At 37.7% G+C, this 25,920-nt stretch overlaps 2 protein-coding genes across 4 annotated transcripts in view; one reads left to right on the forward strand and one right to left on the reverse strand.

Moving 5' to 3' along the window:
* Window positions 1–5,102, reverse strand: part of fam81b (family with sequence similarity 81 member B) — a 14,277-nt gene extending 9,175 nt beyond the window's left edge. Inside the window, exons 1-5 of the mRNA XM_025053445.1 lie at window positions 4,645–5,102; window positions 4,491–4,543; window positions 3,823–4,030; window positions 2,662–2,780; window positions 1,261–1,390 (exon numbers count right to left, since the gene is read on the reverse strand). Coding sequence (XP_024909213.1) covers window positions 1,261–1,390; window positions 2,662–2,780; window positions 3,823–4,030; window positions 4,491–4,534 — 501 coding nt within the window. The 5' untranslated portion in view covers window positions 4,535–4,543; window positions 4,645–5,102. The remainder of the gene's footprint in view (window positions 1–1,260; window positions 1,391–2,661; window positions 2,781–3,822; window positions 4,031–4,490; window positions 4,544–4,644) is intronic.
* Window positions 5,103–8,404: 3,302 nt separating this feature from the next.
* mctp1a (multiple C2 domains, transmembrane 1a) overlaps window positions 8,405–25,920 on the forward strand; it is a 116,002-nt gene continuing 98,486 nt past the window's right edge. Inside the window, exon 1 of one of the 3 annotated variants that reach the window (XM_025053254.1) lies at window positions 8,405–9,957. In XM_025053254.1, the coding sequence (XP_024909022.1) occupies window positions 9,433–9,957 (525 nt within the window). In that variant the 5' untranslated portion in view covers window positions 8,405–9,432. Of the gene's footprint in view, window positions 9,958–10,024; window positions 10,382–25,920 lie in introns of those variants that run through there. The other 2 variants (XM_025053255.1, XM_025053256.1) reach the window with 2 other exon arrangements.

A 25,920-nucleotide genomic window follows, 5' to 3' on the forward strand; every position in this document is an offset into this window, starting at 1 on the left:
AGGTAGGAGAAAGAGAGGAAGACCAAAGAGGAGATATATGGATGCAGTGAGGGAGGACATGCAGATAGTTGGAGTCAGAGTAGAAGATACAGAGAACAGGGAGAGATGGAAAACAATGATTCACTGTGGCAACCCCTGAAAAAGGGACAAAGCCGAAAGAAAAAGAAGACTATGTAGTAAAGCAACAATAATTAGACGTTAGAATTATTAGCTATACATTTTGCGCATGCATTGAATGCTTTGAAGTTTTTATGTAACTTCATGGATCATTGTTGTGGTTAACGTGTTTATTTTGACAGGACTAGTAATTGTAAATACAATTTACAATTTGACTTACACGCATATATATTTATGTTTATCTAATGGTATAACCCTTTTTTAAAAATATATAGTCTGTGCAAGCCTTGTAGGAAGCAGTTTGAGTCCTGATTAGCAAATGATGGCAATTCTGCCTCTGGTTCGAAAGTTTTCTGAGTATGAAAGTATTTTTCTCTGAGTACTCAGTTTACTTCTATAAAACTTGCAGGATCAGATTACCCAGACAGTCTGAATTCACTGTGGTTATAGGAGTGTTAATGGTTGAGTGTCTCTATGATAGACTGTGACCCTGAGAAGGATTCAGCCATGGATGATAACCCTAAGAATTGTTATACTGAACTTGGCAAAGCATTGTTTTACAAAAGCCAGTTTAATATTCCATTAGCATTGATTACATCAAACTGTATATTCACTGAGTCAGCATTATAAAAGCCTTTTTCCATGTGAAAACATTTATTTTCATACACAGTTGCAATACTTTTTTCTTGGCTAAGCTTTTATAACAATGATGGAAAAGTCAGATTGCTCTGTGAAGTCTTCTGCAGCTCATCAGCAGTATTTTTAGTGGGCTTCAGTTTTGGACTCTATGCCAGATTATGTTTGATAATGCTGAGTCATGCATCCTTAATGACTTTGGTCACATTTTCAGTCTGGTAGAAATTCATTTAGTCACATTCAGATGGTTACCAGGTTTTGACATTGTTTTCTAATGTGAATAATTATTGGAGCAGTGTAAGGAGAACATTCTTTTTTTTTATCAAATCTCCACTGATAATAAAAGTCAGTAATTCTTTCAGTTAAGCCAAAATAGCATCATTTTTATTTTGTGATGTTTTTCTCCCTTTTTATTCCAGTATTTATCTGTTTTGTGGTCAAACCTATTGGCATAACTTACATCGCTCTTCCCGATCCATTTGTCAGCAGCATTGAATTGTCTCTGACCTTGACATCCAGATCTTGTAGCTTTGTGTCCACCACCAATCTGAGGTCTCTCATTTCCTGCTGCAGTGCAATCATACGCTGCTCTGCAGCACTGATGTCAACACTCAGCTTGGCAAGGCTGTCATCACACCTGTGGTAGTAGTAGGTCAGAGGAGGGAGTAAAAGTGAGGTACCACTGATGAGGACAGAGGAGCATGAAGGGTTTAAGGACAGACCTGGAGGGAGGGTGAGTAATAGTACTTAAGCATGTAGTAGTACGTTGGCAAAAGACAAGGGAGCAAGATGGAAAACAAAAACAGATCTTGTCAATACTTTCCATGCAGAGCTGCAGTAATGGGAGCTGGATCTGTGTATTTAGAACTTGTCATTTTAACAGTATAATTGCATTTTATTAAAGGAAAATAGTCAATTTTACCTTTTCCTCAATTTTAATTCTCACACCTCTAGCAATAGTGACATGTTTTATGCCTGATTCATCCTTTCTATATCTTTTTTATCTTTCTATGCTTAACTTAAAAATAAAAACTTCATAACTTAGAAATGTCTTTTTTTGAACAGTGTGATAAAACAACTTCACAGCCTGCTATCTTAGAGTGGCAGTGCAGTTATTTTTATTCATCTGTTCACATTAATGACATGTCTACATGTCCATTTAGATTCAGATTGCAGCTGTAGTTATATTTACAGTAATGCACTTTAGAGAAACTGTCATTTTTCCAAACATTACATAAAAAGCAAGTTGAGTTTGTTTTTGCTCATTTATTTCCTGATATTGCATTGGATAACGTTTTTATTTTTTATATTTTATAATGTCATCATGGTGATAATATTCAATCTTACTTAGTCATCTAAACACATAGAGCAGTTTTGATAAATCTTAGCATCACAAGTTTGGAACCTTAGGTTGGAATCTTAGGGACTGAGTGGATTGGAACCTGGATTGGATTTTTTGAGAATGTCAAAAATCCAAAAGCCACTAACAAAAAAGCATTTAAACTAATAAATGTTTGCTCTGCAAAGATGGTAATCCAGCCCATTTTATATATATTTATATATAAAATGTTTGTTATGTTATAATTGTGACGGTTTAAGCTCAGTGAAATCTTTAGGAGTGTAAATTCTGGTATAGAGCAACAATATAAGGCTGCACAGACAAACGTTTCAGGCTCAGTTTAACAGATTACACGGCAGATGTGTCATTAGAGTAAGTAGGTCACTTTTATTACCCCATATATCAGCTGTTTGTTTGGTCACTAAAAGTCAATATTCCCCTTTTTCCAGTACCACAACAGCCCTTTTTAACTTCAGTAAAATAAGAAATTCACAAAACAACACCACATTCTAAAACTAATCCCAGTCTCACACCCTTTATCTTAGGATCCAGATAGCTGACTCACTTACCTGGACACACGTCCTCTTAGGTCTCCGATCCCAGCCAGGTTTTTCTGGTCTAAGCTTTGAACAGCTAGTGCTGTCCCAGAACTGACTGAGTCCCTCTGAGACATATGTCTCTCTAGTGCCTGCACAGAACAGAGACATTAAAGCAACATATTTTTTTATTATTTGAAATCTAAGTAATATATGTAGATGAGCAAATATATAAAAACAGTATTTTTTGTAAGTATAAAGTGTGAGTATAGAAGTGGCTGTTAAATATGGATAATAAATAAACACACCTTTGAAGCACATGATTCTACTGTCTAGGACAGCCCAGTATTGTTGTGGCAGCAATTCACTCAGTGTTATTCTCAGGGGTCACATGACTTTTGTCAGCCCATTACTCCACTTTATTATTTAAACCAGAAAGTGTTTGATTACTTTTCTTAAAATGATAACATATACTTTTTTTTAAAGTTCACATCATTTGTAAGAAATCCTTCATATCTGTCTTTGAGGCTAAATACCACAATTTCCCAGTAGTCAGTTAGAACTGAAGAAGCCTCTTGAATGAGAGGTGAAACGTCTTCAAGAAAGCTTTTCCGTCCAGTTGCCATCAAAGTAACTATTTTTGGACTTTGATTCAATATGTGGTAATTGAAGGCTTCCCTGTAGAGGGCCAAATTACCCAAGATGCATTCACCTGAGATAATGATGATCACAGCCAAATTCATTAATACTTAATTTGCAGAATTAAATTTCAGGCATTTATGTAACAGTGCAGAAATGTCAACCTTTCTGTCGGTGTCAACAAACCACAATTTCAATTTTTGTTGAAGTTAAAACACATATTGTTTTCTACGTCGTTTCATGGTTACATCCCATAAATGTATTAAGAACATCTTGTTGCATTCAGCGTATGACATTAAAATTCACCTACTTCTTTGCAGTGGAACTAGTTTATGAGCGTAGTGGACAAATCTGTCATCATGCGGTGCTATACCCAGAAGGTGGCTTTGTTTACATTCACCAGTTGTACACCATGCATTGGACTGTGCTACATTTGCTTCCCCCCCCCCCCCCCCCCCACTAAGTGTAAGCCAGTCAGTAGTGATGCACAACAAACAAATGCTGCCAAAGCAAACTTCAGGTCTCCTGACCATCATCCTCCATTTATGTGCATACCTGTATGCCCACACTGAGTTGCCTGACAATATGAGTGACTGTCAGAATGTGACTCTCCAGCAGTTTCCGAGAGAGTGCCTCCACCTGGATGGAGCCCTTGCTGGACTGTAGTCCTGTGGCCACCTCCTCTGTGATTCTGAAGGCTTGCTCCAGCAGCACAGCCAGTGTCTTCTCTTGGCTGCCCACTCGAGCCCCCGAGTCATCTGACCTACATCAGGGAGATACCAATCTCTGAGTCATTATTATGGTCTATTTTATTGATTATGATCAGCCAGAAAAAAAGTGCTGCAAATTATGCAAAGTCAAGATGGCATTTTATAGCTCTGTGGCAAAAAGAAAACATTAGTATAGTTCACTCACAGAGGAGGGAAACAAAGACAATGAGGCAATGTGGGTTTCTTTCCATCAGGCATTCTCAAACTTTTTCTCCTCCTGCACTGTCCTCATGTGTGCTGCTGCAGTCTAACTGATGCTATTGTGAATAAGGGGTTAATTTGATCAGTGTGACTCACAGCAGTGTCCTCTAATTTACCTTTGTTTATCTGATAAAGCTTTGAAAAAACTATGTGTTAACACTCAGACTGCGTGTTGCATAAAATCGTATATATATTTTTAATATATATATATATATTTATATATATATATATATAAATAGAGTAAAAAGTTACCTCTTGTTGTTCTGATGAAGCCGTAACTTGGAGTCATGTGACATTATTTGGTTCTAAATAGGGAAAAAAAGCTGAATTATTTCTACTCAGAAACAGTGAAAGTCTTCAACTTTTGTAATAGAGTATTTTGTCATTTCCTTTTTAGAATACTTACAGCTCTGTGAGATTTTCTTCTGTCGTCACTTGTTAACTGTTCAGTGTTGGTGTTTTCATGTCACCTGGTAACTGTAGTCACCTTAAGTTGCGTCTGTTTGCGTCCCAACTCAATTTGTCAATGAGTCACTCTTAATAGTAATATGAGAAGGATGACGTGCTCTACAGTGTATCATTAAGCAGCTTTGCTCAACAAACCACCATATCTGCTGACTTGTAAGGGGGGCATTCATTTTTAACATAGTGATGTAGAATTAATGACATGTGAGGGTGAGACTGCAGGTTTTAATGAACTGAAAACTCCTCTGACCACATTTTTCTCTTCAAAGGATGCCAGGGAACAACTTAGTGACTCGGCATGAAGCCCATGCTTTGGGTGGTTTGTCCTTTGTATCTGCAAGTAACGGTCAGATACATTTGACGGCATGATGTCATCTTCTGTAAGTTATTCACATGACCTGTCCAGGGATCCTTCCACCAGTTCCACATTTTATATTACTTTTTACAAACACTTATTCTCAGACTTTATTGTTTCTCCTTTACCATTAAGTTTACTAATTTCCCATTTTTTAAACCAAACCCTTCCCTTAGATTGCAGTTGGTTTCCCGGGAGCCATTTTTCTGTAACAGCTAAACTGTTGGTTACCATGGTTACATGAAACAGGTAAAGGCACAGAACTCACACACTTACATGCATGTTAAACAAGGATAAGCCTGTTATTTTACAGAAACGGTGGCTCAATTTAATTAAGTCCAAACATGGTATAAAAAACAAACAACAAAAAAACATGTTATCGATAAGTTATAAGTAATAAGTTGTAAGTTATAGATAAATACATAAAAAAGATTATGAAAATAATAATAATTAAAACAACAACAACAAAAAAAAAAGACTTTGTGGTCTATTTTACTCTGGAGGTTGCATTTTAACTGCACCATTTCTGGGCTCTTACAGTTTGTCTACTCTGGAGAAACTGTACTTACAGTGGTTTGCAGTCATGTCGTTGATAAATGAGCTTCCAGTTGTCAGTTTTTGTGTGAAAATGAAGAAAAGTGTTATGTATGTAGCTGAGCACATTTTGCCACCAAGTGAACTGTAAGTGCTGCCTCAGGGAGATTTACTTCTCAAAATCTCTTTCACTAGTTCAATTGAAACATTTAAAAGTAAATTAACTGCAATCACTGATGAATCAAATGATTTAAAATTTCTGCTTTGTTTGAGGGAGAAGGGGGAAAAACAATAGACGAAATAATAAAATGAATACAGGAGGAACTGTTTTAACAGCCTGTGCCACACAGTACTGGTTCTTGTGAATGAAACTGGCAGAGACAGAATAGATTATTGTTTTAGTGACCAGAAAGTCAAGTAAGGATAATTGTCCCAATCAATAACAGCATCTCATTCCTGTTTGATTCAATGGTTATGGTTGTTGTCTACTATAAAATATTTTATGATTCTGTACTGTAACAGTCCACTGACTATTCAGCTTTTCTTAGGGTTGAATTAATCATGAAGGCAGTGAGTCAACCTTTATAGTGGAGAACCGCCATGTCATGTATGTGAGCGAGCCCACTCTTGACCATTGACAACACAGACCAGCAGCAGTTGTTGTTGAGTTAACCGCACAGAAGGGAGGTCATTGGTGAAAAGAAAGATTTGAATTACTTTTTGCTTTTAGTGTTTCTCCATTCAAATATACAGTATATACATTTTTAGGTCAACAGCCACCAAACTACTGTTTGATACAGTGTGTCATCAGTGGAGGTGTATTGATGCAGAGTTGATAATATTTGTATCTCCATGTTATCATCTTTCTTTCAGTATCAAATGTTTTGTGGTTTCATGCTAGCCTCAACGAGAGAAAGTTGTTTTTAATCAAAAAATATTTTAATGCCAACATCTTTGCTACTGTGTGACTCTGACCTGAGCTCTTTTACAGGATAAGATGTTTATTGAAGATAAAAACCTGTTGATGCCAATTATGAATTATCCCTCAACTCCAACATGCCTGTGTGTGCACCTGTACCAACACTGTGGATTAGACTTTTATCAACCAGACTTGCATCATTTGGAGGAAATGCCTGCTCAGTACAGACTCATCAGTTAGTCCACAAAAAAGGGGCCAACAGCAGCTGATAGAAACAGCCTGGCTCATGTTTTTATATTTTCATCCACTTAACTGCAAGAGCAGCTCAGGTTAATTCATTGCTTGGCTGCTAGAGCCCTCTTGAATGGAATTAAAGTAATTTATGTAATGGGATGATTGGGAAAAAAAATCCAAATGTGTGAGCTTGGGTGGAGAAGCCATGTGAAGCTGTCCGGTAACTGATGAACGAATCATCAGGCGTCGTCACTTCCTAATTTCCACCATGTCAACAGTTAATGGGAGTCTCATTAAAACAAGTGTTTATACAGACTTTGGTTTTTATTAATCATAATTTTGCACTTAGCAGAAATCTACAAAAGGATAAACAAATCCTACATTAAAAACACGAGATCTTCAGTTGATCTCCATTATTAAAATGCTATTACACAATAAAAACATTCTATATAATTTAGTAATGTATTGACCTTTTACCTATCAGGCAAAATGAATAATTAAAGATTCCTGGAAGACAATGCAAAAATAGGTATAGAGGAAACTTCATTGCTGTGGCATTGATTTTTCTCTGTCACAAGTTGGTATTTACTGTAAATAGTCTAATTTTGGCCATTTTCTGCTGTAAAAGAGAAGATGATGAGTGATCTGTGGCCCCATTGTCAAATTCTCCTCTGCATGATGCCATAGGCATTTACATTAGGAGACAGGTTTTGACAATATCATAAAAATAAATAAAATGAAATATACACACTCCATGCCAAGGTAAACTTCTTCTATCCTACCTCCTGCTAGCACAGAAATTATTACATTTTCATTGTTCAGACTCATCTGGCTTGTGTTGACATGTTTCTATTTTTCTTCTGGGCATAAATGTAGCAGAAGAAGCCATTGGCTCAGAAAACCAAAGGCTTTGTCTGCCTCCTCCACTGTGGAGGCTGTGATTTAAACAAATGCTGCCATGTCTATTTCTTATCAGCAGTTCTAAAAAAGAAACGACAGCCCTTCCATAATTCAATTTTCTGTGACTGTAGATTACAGTCCGAGAATGAAAAAATAATTAAATTTTGGCAGCGTTAGATATGTGGGGTTTTTCAGAATTAAATTTAAACCTAGCAAGAGTTAGATTTAGAGTTTGACATTCTATGATAGAACTCATAAAAAAAGTACATTTGAAAGACAAAAACGTGAAATATTAGCCTATATACTTCTATATTTCTGAAATTTTGTTTGAAGCTCAAAATGATGATAATTACAATTTGAAGCCTCAAATAAACAGAGCTTCTACTACTTTTGGTGTCTGCAATTGTCTGGGTGAATGTCGTCGTAACTTGAAATGACGGCACAGAAACCAGGGCCACGGGGAAGGATGGAGGAAGTGATTACTCACACTGCAGCAGCAGCAGCAGCAGCAGCAACTAAAAACAGAGGAGGATTCTCAGCACTGTGTGGTCACCCTGCATGTGGGTGACAACATTCACTGAAGCCTGACCTATTTCATAGCCAGACATTCTGTGGCAACAGTGTGTAGAAATATCAATGAAATAAAAAGTGCTAAAGAAGTCTTCAGAGCTCTAAAGGCCATTTAAGGCTCTACATTAGCACTGGAACCAGAACACAATATCCCCGCAGAAGGTCTTAGTAAAACTTGATGTTTTACTAAGACCTTCTGCGGGGGTGCAGGGTGTTTTCTGTGGCTACAAGAACAGACCAAACCGATTCAGAATAGAACTAACACCAGGGAGTGGTTTTAGTTGTTTGGTTAAAAATCAGCCTGGTCAAAGACAGAGTTTGGATGACAAATTGTGACAGAACTGATGTCTTTTCACATTTATTCTGTTATAAATTACGGAAGCCCCTTTTGGTCAAAGTGGTGGAAATGCATTTTTATATGAATGGCTCTTTTTCCATTGTTTTGATTTTTTATTTAAAAAAACAAGGTTTAAGCACATGGTTGACAAAAAATAGTAAAACATTATAGACCTTATGTATTAGACCACTAAATGTAAAATGAAAAAAAAAAACCCCACACGTGCATCAATAAGAAATGCATGCTTTTATGTTGTTTAGAAAGTGAAGCGTTTTGAATAACACAGTTTATTCTGTTCATACTGTCTGTAGTTTTGCAGTAAATTACCTCGTACACTGACAGTATGACTGAGGAAACCTGCAGTTGTGGAGCAGCGTTATGCAATCAGCAGCTTACACATTTTATCCAGGCAAGTTACATGTTTGGCCAGAGGGAGGCGCGATGCGCCGTTCACCCTTCATTTAAATGGAACAATTAATGAAGGAAGTCACCTAAGCTTGTTTGCAGAGTGGCCACAGCAGGGAGGCAGACACTGACCGGTAGCAGGCAGCAGGAGGAGCAGTGTTTTTATGGGTTATCTCCCTGGAGTCATTGCAACTTCACAGCCCTGACATAAATCCGCACAGGACGAAGCTACTGCTTACATGCTGCTGCTGCACAGCGTGTGTGATTTAAACTGACAGTGCTGCCTGTGATTCTACAGGCTCGTTGTACGACTAACACCCCCTTCTTCATCTTCATCATCACCATCACACCGCGCGTCTCCTTCTTGGCGCACTTAGGTGATCATCATCACTGGAGCGAGAGCCACAACTGTGTGTGTGACATTCATCCACTATACCAGAGTGAGCTCAGGCTGGCTGGCTGCTGCACAGGCACCATGGAGCAGAAATCACCCAAAGAGGAGAGCACCACCACCAGGGGACAGGAGTCCTACCAACGGAGGATGTGGAAGAATTTCCAGGAAAGGACCAAGCCGTGGCTCAGTCCTAAACTCGGATCAGAGCGTCGCGGCGCCGGGGGCGCAGAGGGCAGTAAAAAGGAATCAGGACTATGGATGTTTAAAAGGAAAAAGAAACAGTTGGATAGAGTGTTTTCGTCGTCACAACCGAATCTGTGCTCCACGCCGGCCCGGTTTGAAGGTGACAAGAAGTCGGATGCAGTTCCGGGAACAAGCAGAGATGGACAGCCTCTGCTCCAGAGCCTTAGCGCTGCCTCCGGGACCTCGGGGAGCAAACCCGAGCTGACGGCGCACGGGAGCCCCAAACTGCCGATGTCCCAGCTGATCACGTACCAGCACAAGAGCTCCTCTCTCGGCTCGGCGTGCTTTGAGAAACTGGTGGTGGAACCGGCCGCTGTAGTGATGGGGGAGGAGGATCAGCTGCGTAAAAACGCGAGTGATTCTGTGAGTAAAAACACATGTGATGAAAAAAAAAACCCAAACAAACACTCTTCTGTCAACATCAGGGGAGGTTAACAAAAGAAACAACGACGACGTTTTGCCAGGGGAATCTAAGTAAACACGTGGTTTCATGAGGTCCACACTCATAGATCCAGCACTAATTGATTTATTAACTCCAGTCCTGTAGCTGGTGAATTTGAATGGGCCAGAAAACCCATGAAAACAACGTAGGCCCGTGTCATCATCAGTGACAACATGCTTTGGTATATGATCACTATCACTGAGCTACACTTCCTTCTCTATCGTACAGTTTACATAGTACACAACTGCAGCCTGTTGTTTGGATGATCAAAACATTTTCTGGTGTAGAACAGTGTAGGAGATGTCTCCTGTAGCACCCTAGCACTGCGACCTTACCATGGGTGAGGTAAGTCCAATGGACCCTAACGGGTTTCTTTTACATTGATATAGTCCTTAAAAAAATGGTCCAGCTGTCAATCAGATATGGGAGACATAGTTTCAGCAGTAAGGGAGATTTATTCCAGTTATTGTCCTACTAACTGTTTGTTTAGGGAATCCGAATCATACATTTTTTAATTTTCATATATATATACTTAACATTATTAACCTCATGATAATCGGCTGTGTGACTGAAAACTTAGATCTTAGAATAGAATGTAAACAGAATAAAAAATATAACAGGTTTAAAATACAGTGGTAAATTCTGTTTTGTTGCATATCTAGATGTAAATTGCATGACAATGTCTTACATTTACATTCGTTTTGATAGTTTTATCAGCTTACAGAAAAAAATATTTTTTTCAATGTATTTTATGTTTTATTCTTAGGATCAGTTTAACTTTTGCTTACTGTAACATTGATATAATGCCACCTAGATATGGACAGTGTACATGCAACACACTCTAGACCACACAGTTAAGACAGAGGGAGGTTTGCTACTGGGTCACATGGTCTTCTCTTTTACAATATACTTTTCCACATACTGTTTACACTGTAATGCACAACTGAAATGTTCACCACTTATTGCTGTTACTCGTCAGTTTATATTGTCGAGTTAGGTAGAAATCCATTCCAATCCTAGCTGGTTTCTGTTGTAATATTGCCTCTGGGCTCTGAGGTCACACATTCAGCAGCAGTATCTGCATATTGGCTGTTTCATGGAAACTGGCTCCCTCATTGATATGAAATGCAAACCTTGAATGTCATGCACCTTCACTCAATACGTAGTGCAGTTAAATTTCTTTACAATTATCTTAATTGTATTCTCTTGTTAATTATAATTGAATTAAACTGTTATTTGTAATTACTATCTTTTCTTATTTTGTTTATTGTTACTTTTATATTGCTTGTGGCTTTTCCCATTGTGGCAAATTTCCATCCTGTTTTACTGTACATTGGACCCTCAGAGTTCTGGGTTCAACTCCAGACTTAGTAGTTGATGTGATACTTGTTGTTGGCCTTGTTGTCACAGGGGAGATGGCAGGACATGTAGTGTACTTGATGATAAATTACATCTTAATTTTTAATTAAACAATGGGATTAAAAATGTGTAAAAGTGTAAACATGTATAAAGAGTCAAAGGAGGTTTATTGAGTTAATATTGAAAGCTTTTCTAACCGTTCTTACAAACCATTTTACTGCTTCTTCCTGGTTGTAACAGTTACGTTCTGCCCCAGGTTGAGTAATGCTGTGGTTCTCAGCAGTCCACATCCTATTGTGTAAAATAATTCACCTTTTTTCAGATCATCTGCCTCCATGCAGATCTTGTCATTTCATTTAAACACAGTCCATCCTGCTGCTAGTTAGCAAGTATCAGAGTGACAGAGTAAGGAGAGTGTGCTGTGTGTAAACTCTCTTCACTCAACACTGTTGTTAGAAAGCCCTTGAACTCAGAAATTTTTGAAGGGTGCCAGACCTATTTCTGAGACCCAACCAGTTCACTGTCTAAAAGTAATTTAGCATTAAAGAGGAGCTGGTGCCAAAGACCTTCTGTCCATTAAATCTGAAGAAGTGCAATGCACTCAGCTGAGGGGGTAGGAGAGGGCAAATAACAACGACTTCACCTGAATTGATTTTGGCAGTTTCATGATAGCACTTACCACGTCTGTTATATAACACCGTGGGATCTCCCCTGTGCCAAATAAAGTTTTAGCATTTAGCATCAACCGTCAGCTACCTCCTCGCTCAAAGCATCCGCTGTTCTTCTGTCGGATTTTCCACGTTGTAAAGAAGAGCTTGGCAGGATAAACACCACTTTCACTCGCAGCAGCATATCTGTGGATTATAGTGCAAGCCTTGGTGCACGCATAATCACCCCTGTAAGATAAACAGTGTGGGTTAAATGCATTATGTGAAGAGAAATAATTAGGACTGATGAAAGAATATATTATCAGCCAGGGCATAATGAAAGGTGATTAGATCATGAGCTGATGTGAAGCCTGATGAAAGGAAATAATGATGGGAGGTTGAAGACAGAAGCAATGAGAATAGATTAGGACGTTGCACACTCTTATTTAAGAAAAGGACAACTCAGTACCAAACCCTGTGTGGCGCTTTTCTATAGTCAAACTGATAATGCTGCCTCAACAGTGCTTTGGCCCAACAGAGGATTAGAGTGTATAACGTCTCGTTATATAAATGAAAGTGAGCTTCAAGCCACTGTTTTATAAATATGTGAAGTATAACAACTACAAATCAATTTCCCCATGAGTGATGAAAGTTCTTAAAGCCAAGTTTGGAAATTAATTTTATTATTGCTTCAATGCAGTAACACAAAAACATAAAATCTGCTGATCATCCTGGAAATGATGAAACGTTTTTACACCATGTATGAGTACAAGTACATTTCGTATGTATTTTACTCCTATTTTGAATCAATAGAAGGTTATGAGAAAATATTTTTTATCATTGTGTACTGTGATATTCTCACAGTTCAACTGTAACAGTTACATTTATGTCAGCCTGCTTTTGCGTTTTTCATTCAAAATACTTTGACCATGTGGACCTTACAAACCTTGTACTTCTGTTGCACGTGTTGGGATGAATAATACCTGCACTGACAAATTCATGAAGACATAAAAACATTTCACATTCTGCTGCAGTGGGATTACAGATTTATTTACCCCAACATTAGAATTCCCCTGCTCGTTCCACGTTCAACTTGCAAGTGATCCCATGATTCCGTGCTGCCTTTGCTTACGTGAGCAACAGACTTGCATTGCATAAAAAAAATACAAATTAATAAATAAAAAGACCAGACATCCTATTTCATAATCGCACAAGAAGCTACACGTTTTTTCTAAATGTATTAATTGTGCATGGTATGTTTCAGATTTGTTAATTTAATCAAAATGTAAATGTGAAAATATGAATTTTCCCCACCTACCACTAGAGAGCGATCGCGTACCACTGGTGGTATGCGTACCATAGTTTGAGACACTGGTATAGTATATGTAAGTACCAAGATCATTCATAAGTACCTAGGTCATTGTTCTACCTTAGAAAACACAGGTCCTATATTGCAGCACATAAGTCCTGCTGGAAAATAGAGACACATCATGGCCACTCAGCAACTGCCAGCCTTGTGGTGGATTTAACTTGATGACAGCTTAAATTAGGATTCATTACAGCTCATAGTGGGCAATAACAGGCACTGACAGGAAATTGATTGATGCTGACCTCATAGGTCTACCGGGACTAGGAGGAGAGAAAAAAATTAAATGAGGCTGCAGACACCTTTGGACATGCTGATAGATTTTAACTCTCACTTAGTTATTGAGTGTCATGTACTGCATGGTGTCGGCCTCCCACATGTAACTGTGTGTGAACAACCTATGGTGACAATTTGAGTGGTGACCTGATAATACAACAAGTTTAATTGTGCCAAATTTTATTTGCATGATTACAAACTGTAATGTTTTAACACAGTGATGGCTAATTGCAATTGGGATCAATGAAAGTACAGTACTTTCCCTTTAGTTTTATTTTATCTTCATCGGGCTTGTCAACTACACAGGAACATTTTAATACTCGGTGCTCCAAAATGTTTTAAGCTCATAATAGTTGAAACAATGGTCTTGTACAGATGCACACACGTTGATATTCTGACCATTGATAACAGGGGTGGCAAACATACAGCCTGCGGCCAAAAAATGGCCATCTAGGTTGTTCAATCTGGGCTGCTTGATGAATTTTACAAAATAATAAAAAACAAAGTTTTTATTAATATTTCATCAAATATGAATACATACTACTACTACTACTACTACTACTAAGAGTATATATTATTTATTTATTTTTTCACAACTATTCTGCATTTTAAGGCATCATGGTTTCTTGTTCTTCTTTTTTCTTTTTTTTCTTTTTTCTTGCAAATATGGAAATATGGAATATGGAAAGAAACAAATACTGGTATTTTTTCTTGCAAATAAACCATAGTTTTCTAGTGGTCTGTGGGACAAGACTGAGCTGCTGAATAAAGAATGGAGTAAAGAGGAGTATAGAGTAGAAAAGGCATTTACTTAAAAATCTTTACATGTTTAGCTCTTTGAACTGTAAATTAAGACTGATTATGATTTTTGCTCTATCTGTATTCTAAAGGTTTTTGGTTGTACAGTGTTTATGTGTGTGTGTGTATGTGGGTGTTTGACATTTTAACATGTACACTAAAAGTAGAAGCTGTTTTGACACACGCAGTAATAATAAATAATAAATGTAGGTTATTTATTTATTTATTTTTGTTTTAGAGTTTTCCAATGTGTTGTTTTATGGTAGGAGCCGTTCTTTCATGCAGGTGCTGTAAATACTGTACATAAAAAAAAAAAACTTTCGGCCCCCAACCACATTTGTCAGTGAGATAATTTCTTTCTCAATAATTATTGCTAAAAGTAATAGTTAAAGAGTATAATGCATTGAACACTGATGACCACTGCATTTTTTTTATGATTTATGTCTCTGTTTTTAGTGCTGACAGCTTCCCTCCATGATAAATAGAGCAGCCCTTTTATTTCTTTTTCCTTTCAATATCTAACTTTTAAACAGTACAATGTCATGTCTTATTCAAATATCGATCTGTTGATCCAAAACCATTTACACCAACAGTTTGTCAAAAACACTAAAGGTGATTAAATATATGTCTAATCTACCCTCACCAAATACTAATACTAATTCTACTACTACTACTACTACTACTAATAATAATAATAATACTAATAATAATAAAATTCCACAGACACTATCTAAATGTCATAATTTCCTTAGTGACAACCGTAGTCTTGGAGGTGCTGATCCTCATACCTGCAGCTTCACACTCGACTGTCATGCTCAGCAGTGTGACTGGAAAGTCCTCTTATTGATAATTTGTCCTAAAGTTTAAGTTAAGAGTGTTGTGACATTTTTTAAACATATGTGAAAGTATCAAATTCCCCATCACATGCCAACCTTATGTTAAAATTCCAGTTAAAAAAGTGGCAGCATTCCTTCCCCTGTGACTTTGTGTTACCCTCCAGCTGTGTTCTCCTCCGTCTGTGATTGCAAACACACACACACACACACTTATTGACTCTAACATTGCTCCTGACACTGATGCTTTCCTCCTTTTTCTCCTCCTTCTTCATCCTTATATGGCATTACCAGTTATTTTCTCCTCCTCCATCTTACTAAGGCAATGATGGCATGCACAATGTATCAGCCCAGGCCATAAGCAGAGAGGCAGATGTCACCTACAGTGAGACTAATGAGGGAAGAAGGAGATGGATCAGGTTCTAAATCAATGGCTCCAACTTTCCAACTCCTAACACTGCTGTCATCACAGATGAATTATTACTGATTTACAACATGGTTAAAAAAAGGCTTCAATAGAGATGAAGAAAAATAGAGGAGAGAGTGTGGTTTTGTAATTGTTGTCATTTGAACGCAGATGAAAACCAAAAAATATTTATATTTTACATGATGATATTTAATAGGACAATCATCTGAGCTTTTTTGCTGCTTTTTCAATCTGATCTCATGTATCAGATGAAAGGGCACACATGGGCAGACTGAAACAGTCAGACAACAATGAGGCTGACACAGGTGGGCTGTGGTCGTTCTCCACAGACAAAACAATACAACAGAGACCAAAGGCTGCAGGATGTTGTCCGTGGCCCTTGTATTAATCAAAACATTGATCATTTGCAACTCAAAGTAGACCTCACTTCCTCTCTGGTGAGAGAATATTGAATATGTGCAAATGAGTGTCTGTGTGTAGCATGTGTGTAAATAAAGCTGTACAATTAGTAACTCACGTGCCCTCGTGGCCCATTCAATAGAACAATGTACAAGCAGGAGCAGATTGATTTGCATAATAAATGTATGCATATTTCTCTCATCACTAGTGATGTCATGTGCTTTGCATATGTTCAGTTTTAGTGTTGTGTTTATAGAGAAACAAGGAGAACATACGTATATCAGTATGGAGTGTGAGATGCCATTTGTATTGATGTAATAAAAATATAGGTTTAGACATAAACAAAACGCACGTCAATTTGATTTATGAAATATGAAAAAACACAGGCTCTCTTCAAGCGTCTAGGCCGAGGTTGTTAAAGTTCCATTAATCTGAGGCCATATTTTATTAAGAGCTAGAACTTTGTACAAAATCACTTAGATTCCTCGCTTAAACTTTAAATTTTGAATTCACACAAAAATATTCTCTATCATTAATTTTAGTAACAACTTTCAAAAAAGCAGAGCTGTACATCTAATGCGGAACTGTAAGACTGCACAAAAATGTATTAAATAAAAAATCATTGAAATATTGATAATAAAAAATATATTTTTGATTATTAAAGATTATTTCATTTAAACTTGATCTTTATGATCTGTGCAGCAAATGGTTAGTTTTATGAGGATTAATCACACTCACATCTGTCAAGCTGTAATGCTTTAATATTTAATATAACCTTGAATCTCTGGTTGTAACCAGAGATCTATTAATTTTGAACCCTTTGAACTCTAGGAATCACTTTTCCTGAGCAGCCGGAGTAATCATCTGAAAAGCCTTTATATTGATCCAGAGTGTCAAAGTCAGGGCAGGAGAACTGGTGAAGGGTTAAAGAATTTGTGATCAGCACATGCACAGCTCTGTCAAGAGATCAAAAGCATCTTGGTTTAATTAAAATAAAATAGGGCTTGCAATTGTTCATTTTGTTTTTCTTTGGCAGTAATTAATGTTTTCAGAAGTAGGTAGTTGCAGAAAACCTTATGAATTGTAACATCAAATACCCCCCCCCCCCAAAACAGTTCTACCTTACCTTGCTTACATACCGCACTTGTGTGTATTTTGCTTTAATCTCTAGTATATTTGTGTTTGACTTTCTGCCAGTTCTCTATTTCAACCAGAGTTCAGAATTGTTTATGAGAGAATATCAGTGATTCTTTTTTTTTTTTTTTTGTGCGGCTGTCCTAGAACTATAGTCAGCTGTCATCAGTTCCATCTTGGTGAAGAAGTCGTGACCACTGATGTGGTGATTTGCTGCCATGGTGGAGTCACAATTTAAAATGATGCTTATGTATTGACCATCGTCAGCCTTTGATACATCTTTGATGTTATATAGTACTTGTGTGGGATACATGCTTGTTCAAATGTATGTTTTTCTTTCCAGTATATTCTGCATTGCCTTAGCACACACTGATACAGGGCTTTTTAAATATTAGTATTCATAGTTTTATCATGTATAGATTTAATGAGATAGTTCTTGGGAGTTCTAATAGATAAGTGATGCTTTCCTTACTCACACTTTGAAGTGTATGTATTGACCTAATGTTGACTGAAGGAAAATGCACATGGAATTCAACATATTTTCTCAGCACTCATGTGAATTTGCAACAGTTTAAGATCAAAACACTGCTCATTGCTTTTGTTTGTTTGTTTTTTCTTTTGTTTTTAAGGCGTTTTTCTAAATAGTATGTCGAACAAATGACTAAGACTGATGATGATACAAAAATGGATAGATAAACATTTATATAGGTTTTCTTATGTTTCACCATCAAACCAATATTTTATTTTGAACTTAAATTTTATTCACGGTTCTTACTGTGAAAACAGATGCTGTTTTACGACGTCAGTACCGACCTGTTAATGATAACGTCAGTGGCTCTCTTGCTTCAGTAATGGCTTGATTGTGACGATGCTCTTTTTGGCTTGTGCCTAGTGCCACCTACTGGTGAAAAGCTGGTGTCAACCTGAGAAGTACTTTGAAAAGGATGGTTCGAGATATACTGTATGCTGATGTTTAATGTTCTTTTACATCACGGCTGTTTTACTTTCTCTTTTCTTAAACCTTGCAGTGTCTACTTTAGGCTCTATAAAAAAACTTGAAGCTGTCTTTAATCATAAATCATATTCAGTTTGACTTTGATTGATATCAAATGATTCTAATACATTCTATTCTATCACACTGGTTCTAAGCCTGTGGTCAAATAACCTTAGAATAATCTGTCTACTTTTACTTTCTCCTTTTTTCTCTGAAACCCTTTAAACCGCAGCCCACTCCCAAAGTGATGAAAAACATGTCCAGGATCTTGGTCTGAATCTTCAGTGCAGTTCGAGCCAAACTAAGATTGAGAGCAAACTGCAATGATTTGATATATACTTTTATTCTTTTCTTTCTTTCTTAAAAATGACTGATCTCTCAGACCAATGGATTTGATATGCCTGATACATGCAGTGTGGTTATAATGATGATGATGATGATGATGATGATGATGATGATGATGATTATTAGTGAAATTGAAGGGTGTGCAGAAAATTGTAACTGCTGTTTGAAGACTGAATAAATTAATATATTCAGACTGTTTAACAGAGTTAAAAACCTGCAAGAACAATACAGTGCAGAGGGATGACCTTTTTGTCCATGTGCACAGTGGAGCTGTATAAATGCTCATAAAACCAAGTAATAAACAGATCGGAGCTGCTTATTACAGTAAAACTTGGCTTTATTTAGGACTTCATATGGTTTCCCATTCTTATTTTTATCATTTGTACCTTATTTTAATTCCATCTATGAAACTGCATTGGTATTTTCAATGTCTACTGTCACTTTTTCTTTATTTAACTAATCATTTTCTCTACTTTTTAATTCTAGCAGAGCCATATTTTTCTTCTATTTCTTCATTTTTGTTTGTCTCAAACCAATTTTTAACTCAACAAACTCTAATAACTCACTGTATACCTCTTGCTCATATTTTAGTGAAAAATCAAAACCTTACTACATTGCTATGGTACATGGTACTGTTTTTAGTATCAAAGGATGTTTTGGAAAAGTTTGCGATAACATATTGTACTTTGAGTGTCTTGTCCTCACCTTCTCCTGTCCTCCCGAATCTGTATTTGATCACCAATGACGTGCTGTCCTTCTCAGCTTTCTGTTCATGAGTCTCATTAGTCAGATCATCTCACATAGAAATGTTTTCTGATCCCAAGACTATAAGCATTTTATTCCATAATCTTGTCGACTTGATGTGAAGAACTTTACTAAATACTGGGAATGTTATGAAGTAATACATTTATCATACCAAGGGTATTTATATTTTTAGTATATTTTAGATTTAAATAACATTAAAGTAGCTTTGAAAATATAATATTCTACAATAGCGTTTAATATACTATTACTAGCCAACTTTGAAATATCTTGGAATAAGTTTAATATAATAGTACTATCACCTGACCATTTGGTGTCACTGTAGAGTCATTTTTTTCTCCAGTGAACACAAACAGAAGTCACAAAATACTCTCGACTCTGGTACATGGAGTATAGGTTATTTTGTTGCTATATTTTTTATATGTGCTGCTTGTGTACATTTATTTCTTAACCATCACTTTTATTCTATCAGTCAACCTGTGTAAAAATGGTTAGCTGAGCTGCAGGCCCCTGACCTTAGGAGCTGCTGAAAAACGGCTGCATCTGACAGCAGAAATGTTACACCAGAGTAGTAAGTCTTGTAGTAAGGGGGAGTGCTGACAATCTTTTTCCCCAACTAGTCTCTGCAGCACATCACTCTAAACTTTAGCAGTAGCTAACTAAAGCTTTAGCTGTCTGATAGACACTGTTTTCCATGCACGTGAGTGTCAATGTCCTACAATGCCAAACAATTCTTTAACAATTTCTAAAGCTTTAAACCACATGTGTCAAACTCAAGGCACGGGGGCCAAATGTGGCCCGCCAAGCCGTTTTACGTGGTCTACGGGAACTTAAAAAGCATTTAGTAAAGTCCATGCAGCAGAGTTTCTTAACCTGAGAAATTAAACTTTTTTTTTGTATTACACAGCAATGAACAATATTTGTAGCTTGAACATACCATACCAGCGGCCGCCAACCTTTTTTGTTCCAAGGACTGGTCAGCCAGTACCAACTGAACTACAGACCGGTACCAAGGTGCTGAGCATTGAAGGGTCATTACATTTTAACATCTTTTAGACTCTATTCTGTTTGTATCAGAGTCTGAATGACATGTTATTGTAAAATGCCAGTTGCCAGATTTTCTTTGGATTTTCTTTGAACGAAGTAAATTAGTAAAAATGAAGTACATTTTGTCACTGTGTCCCAACTGGTACTGGTCCGTGGACTGGGGGTTGAGGACCCCTGATCTATACAGTCTTCCATTTACAACTGGCCCTTCAAGGGTAACTGTATTGCTGATGTGGTCCCCGGTGAAAATGAGTTTGACACCACTGCTTTAGACCACATACTGTATGCTATGTCAAACCCAGGGCCTGCAGGCTGAATGTGGCCCTCAACAAAACTTTATGTGGCCAACCAGCGCTTAAGGTGTGTGTGGTTACGTTAAAATAAAAGTTCCATCCATCCATCCATTTTCATCCGCTTATCCGTTACCGGGTCGCGGGGGCAACAGTCGCCACCCAAATCACATTGCACCGTACCAAACCTTCCTGCGGGTGGTGAGTCCACTGGAAGGTACCAACCGCCCTAATCGGGACTTGAACTTGCCCAGGAGGTGAACCCTGGGGTTCCACACCAATGACAGAGACATTGCCTCTGGGCCAAAACGCCACTTAAAATAAAAGTACTTTCTATAGTTTAGTGTCTATAATAATGTTCACTGGATGGGTTGAATAAAGAGATCAATTTATGTTTGTGTGTGTGTGTATAACATGCATGGTCAATTCAATAATTCAAGTAAATATTTTTAATTTTACCAGGCATAATTTTACAATAATAATAAATGTGTGTGCTAATGTAGTTTTGAAGTGTTATTTTAATGTTGACTTGTCATGTATGTAAAGCAATACACTTACAGAAGAATCTGTTAGTCTGTTGAAATTCAACACTTCTGGCTTTATTTATAATCTTTTCTAAACTTAGACTTTTTTTTTAATCAGTCCCCTGAGTGGTTTAGACTTGACTTTGGTCTTTATCCTGACACTCTCAAAGGTTCACTTCACCTGTGGGCAGTTTCGTTTTACCCAGTGTATAATTAGAACCATTTCAGGAAGTTGCATCATCCCTATGTAACTGCCCTTTGTTTAGTCAAGTTCTGATTACTCCTTACTTCTTATGTGGAGAATCTTGTGTGGAGAATCTGAGCAAATTTGTTATTATCAGTTTTTATAGACATTCAAGTTTCTAGATAGTCACTAATACCTGGTGTATTCCAAATGGAAACCCATTGCTCTCTAGGTTATGAATGGCTGTCTGACTATTCCAGAACTTATTATACCTGGATCTACCTGTCATTGCTGTTTTGTGTTGTCTGACTGTGGCAGCTGGTCTGTTTTATGCTGGAGTCCTAACAGGTGGCTGCTATTTCTATGTCCTATGTCCTGATAATGACCACAGAACCAAGTCTCCATAAACAGGCTTGTCACATGTCACACCAGTAATTCCCTATAAACTTCCATTTGGGAAGTTGGATACGTCATTTCATATCCATCTCTGTTTTTCACATCTCATTTCACATCGCCCTGCTCTGTCTCTCAGCGTTTGTCTTTATGTTCAATTCCAAAGGAAAATATCTGGACCATCTAGTGGCTGCTGCTGGACATTGTTGTTTTACAGGGGAGTGTGAGAGAGGTCAAATGTCAGTGTACCCTCCACTTCATGGTGTTACGCACATACAAACCAATGTGTTAACACGGTCCTCTGACATTAGCATGCCGTGTGCTGCAGCGTCTCCTCTGACCTGTGGAGCTGTCAGGATTCCCAGTGGTGTCTCCGTCTGCTGTTGACATGTGGTATTGGACATAAATACACGCTGTCACACCTCAGCCCTTTCTCTCTGCCCTGTGTGGTGGTGTGGAACGCTGTGTGGTTTAATTTAAACTATGAGCTGTGAGACATCAGGGGTAAGTTTTCGATCCTAGTGCTTTCACTTTGATGTATGACAGGGTGAGTTCAGCTCATTATTAAAAAAAAGTTTGATCCTTTTACGATTGTTTGTCAGCTGTGGACTATTTATGTATGGTACTTTTCAAATCATTTACAACAGTGGTTCTCAAACTTTTTATTCTCCTTACCACTAGAGAAAACATTGAGCTCTCTGAGTACCACCATGATGACCAACATTAGAATATAGCAGCGTAGGCCTTTCCTGTTAGCTTCTACCACACAGGAGAGATGTTAAGAAATGTTTAGAAAGATGTTTATGTTTAAATGTTGTATTAATTGTGCATGGTATGTCTCAGATTTATTCAATTGAAAATTGAAGCTGCTAAAGCAATGTAAACGTCAGAATTGGCTTCATTTTATGGGGACACAACTTTAGGCTCCTTGTCTTAACTACACAGCTACTCAGAACTTCAAGTAACTACTAAAATTTAAGGGAAAAATAATTTAGTGGGTAACATTACCATTTTATCTAGGTCAAAATTTATTTAGTTTTTTTGTTAATTTTATTATTCTTGCTAAATTGTGTGGTGATGGATTTGCTAAATAATGCAGATGTCTGCCCTTCAGCTAGCAGGTATCTCTTTGTCAACATGATCTCTGTCGATGATTTATCGAATGAAATATTTTCCCTGTTTACGTTGTTTATATACAAGAGAGGGAGAGAGAGGATAAGACAAAGGTAAACAGATCAGTCAGGTGAATCAATTTAAAGATCTTGGAGAAGCAGTGATTCTCCTGGAGGCTCTGTTCTACCTGACCAGCCTCTGACTGTGTGTGGCTTGGCAGACTTTAAGTAGATGTAGCTCCAACATGGAGCAGTGGTGGCTTAGGCGCAGTGGTGGCTTAGTGGTTAAGGAAGCGGACTTGTGTCTGGAAGGCTTCAGGTTCCAATCCACCAGCTGCCAAGTTACCACTGAGGTGCTCTGAGCATGGCACTTGTTGATGTCTTGTTGTTCACATTTGGTTGTGTGCAGTGATATGCTGTGTCACAATGACAAGAAATTCATTTTCTTTTCCTTCCTAACATGTCCTTCTTGTCCCTTCTCTCTCCTGTCTGTCTCCTGTGATGATATGATGTTCTGTGCAGCCTCTGTTGTGATCAACTATTTTCTCATGTTTGTTTTTATCCTTAATTTTCTCTCATTTCATTCTACAGATTATTTTCCGTTTTTGCTATAAAGCTTTGTTTCACTATTGTTTCCCATGTCCATATTGGACACAATGCATTTTCTGGCAGTTACAATTTTTAACACTGTGTTATGTCTGTGACATTATTATTAAGACCTCAAACCTGGGTCTGTGGATCGGCAGGGTGGAATAACTTCTACATTATAGGAGTTTGATTCTATTTGTTGTATTGCGTTTAATTTATTTAATTTGAATTCAAATTAAATATAATAATATTTATACATTGAGATTTTACACCTTTTTATAATACAAATTTAACTCTAATTTATTAGAACTTAATTGAATAATTGGAAATTATATTTCGTATCAGAAATGATACCTCTCATGTGCAATCTGCAGCTAATTCCCAGCTGCCTTAATGACAAAAGCTGGTGAACACTGAACCAATCACAGTCACAGTAGTTTAAACAAAATTCAACAGCAGAATTTCAAATCCTGGTTTGTGCGTCCACATGATCCATCTTGTTCAAATAAGACACCTGACCTGATGTTCAGTCTCTGCTGTGCTCTAATATTGAGCTGTGTCTGGAAAATCTCCAGTGTCTGTGGGTATGAAGAAATCCCAGGCAGATGCTGCTCCCTCCTTCGATTCCTTTTAGAAATATGAGCTCCGTACAGTGTCTCCCAAGGTTTGAGAAGATGGAACCAGATGTTTATATAATCTCCTGTTGTTCTTAAATTGGCCACCAGTGCACCCTTAACACATTCCTTTAAAAATGGCTAAACAGTGCCACTGGGACTGAAAGCAGTGAAAAATATTTGGACCAAAAGGCAGAACCTGTAGAAAACACGGGTTGTGTTAACAGCTTTTCCACTGCGTGATGAGTGTTTTCCTGCTGTGTTTAAATGTTTTGCTACAAAACACAGAAACACTCCTGGGGGTTTCTTCATATTTAGATAATCAATTTCCCTGGATCCTAGTCTAAATGTCACAAGGCAGACGAAATACATCAGCCATTGTGGCAGAAGGGGTGTCCCCTGCAGAATCTTTTCTTTCTCCTTGTTGTTTTTTCTTTTCATTCACCTGCCTGACCTAAACCACCCTGCTATTCCCAGTCCTGATAAAGCCAGTGTCACTGATAGCACTGCAGGAGCAGAGGAGTGATGGAGAAGGAGAGGCTTTCAGAGGAGCAGTGTCATGGTGAATTTATAGACCATGTAACTGGTTCACTTTCTGATAAGTCTGTGTGTTTGACTGATGAATAATTATTGAATAAACATGAATTTTAAATAAAGTTTATAAAAAGTCCATCTGTTATTAGTATTTTGGTGGTTCTCTGCAATGTGTTGTAGTTGAACAATCTGTAGTTTAGAGTAAAAATAGGAATGATGTAATAATGCTGTGAAATATTAGCGGTGATGCTCATTCACCTTGCCAACATTGGTGGTGCACTATTACTTTTATTGATGAATGAAGTACTAAAAACTAAAAAGGATACATTTTGAAAAGTCTTGACAGAAGAGTTTTATATAATACCTTACGTTCTGTATTGTTTCTTTGAGTGGTCATGTGATGCTGTAAGTAAGACAGATTGTGAACACTCCAGGGCAGAGCAGGGCAGATATGCAAACATCGAGACACAGACTCAGGCAAGGATGCAGATTTGTTTTTACCGTTTGTGCATAAATGTGCAAAAACAATGTGACATTTATTAAAAATAAAGGATAATCAAACATTTGTTTACATGTGCAGTTAGATGTTTCCTTAAAAGTCATGCTGCAGAGTTATGTCTTACAGACAAATACTTTAGTTACTACATGTTTACTGAATGTACACAAACATACATTCTTCTTTTTCTTTTGGCTTTGTCCCTTTTTTTCAGGGGTTGCCACAGAAAATCATTGATTTCCATCTCTCCCTGTTCTCTGTATCTTCTCTTCTGACTCGAACTATCTGCATGTCCTCCCTCACTGCATCCATATATCTCCTCTTTGGCCTTCCTCTTTGTCTCCTACCTGGTAGCTCCATCTCTAAAATTCTTCTACCAATGTATCCACTGTCCCTCCTCTGCACATGTCCAAACCATCTCAATCTGGCTTCTCTAGCTTTTTCTCCAAACCTTCCTGTCTGTGTTGTCCCTCTAATGACCTCATTCCTGACCCTGTCCATTCTTGTCACTCCTAAAGAGAATCTTAGCATCTTTAACTCTGCCGCCTCCAGCTCCGCCTCCTGTCTTCTGCCTATTGCTACTGTCTCTAAACCATACATCATGGCTGGTCTCACCACTGTCCTGTAAACCTTTCCCTTCACCTTAGCTGACACTCTTCTGTCACAGATCACTCCTGACACTTTTCTCCAGCTGTTCCATCCTGCCTGTACTCTATTCTTCACCTCTCTTCCACAGTCTCTGCTGCTCTGAACAGTTGATCC

This window comes from Cynoglossus semilaevis, chromosome Z (genome assembly GCF_000523025.1).
Source record: "Cynoglossus semilaevis isolate Cse_v1.0 chromosome Z, Cse_v1.0, whole genome shotgun sequence".
Classification (NCBI taxonomy): domain Eukaryota; kingdom Metazoa; phylum Chordata; class Actinopteri; order Pleuronectiformes; family Cynoglossidae; genus Cynoglossus; species Cynoglossus semilaevis.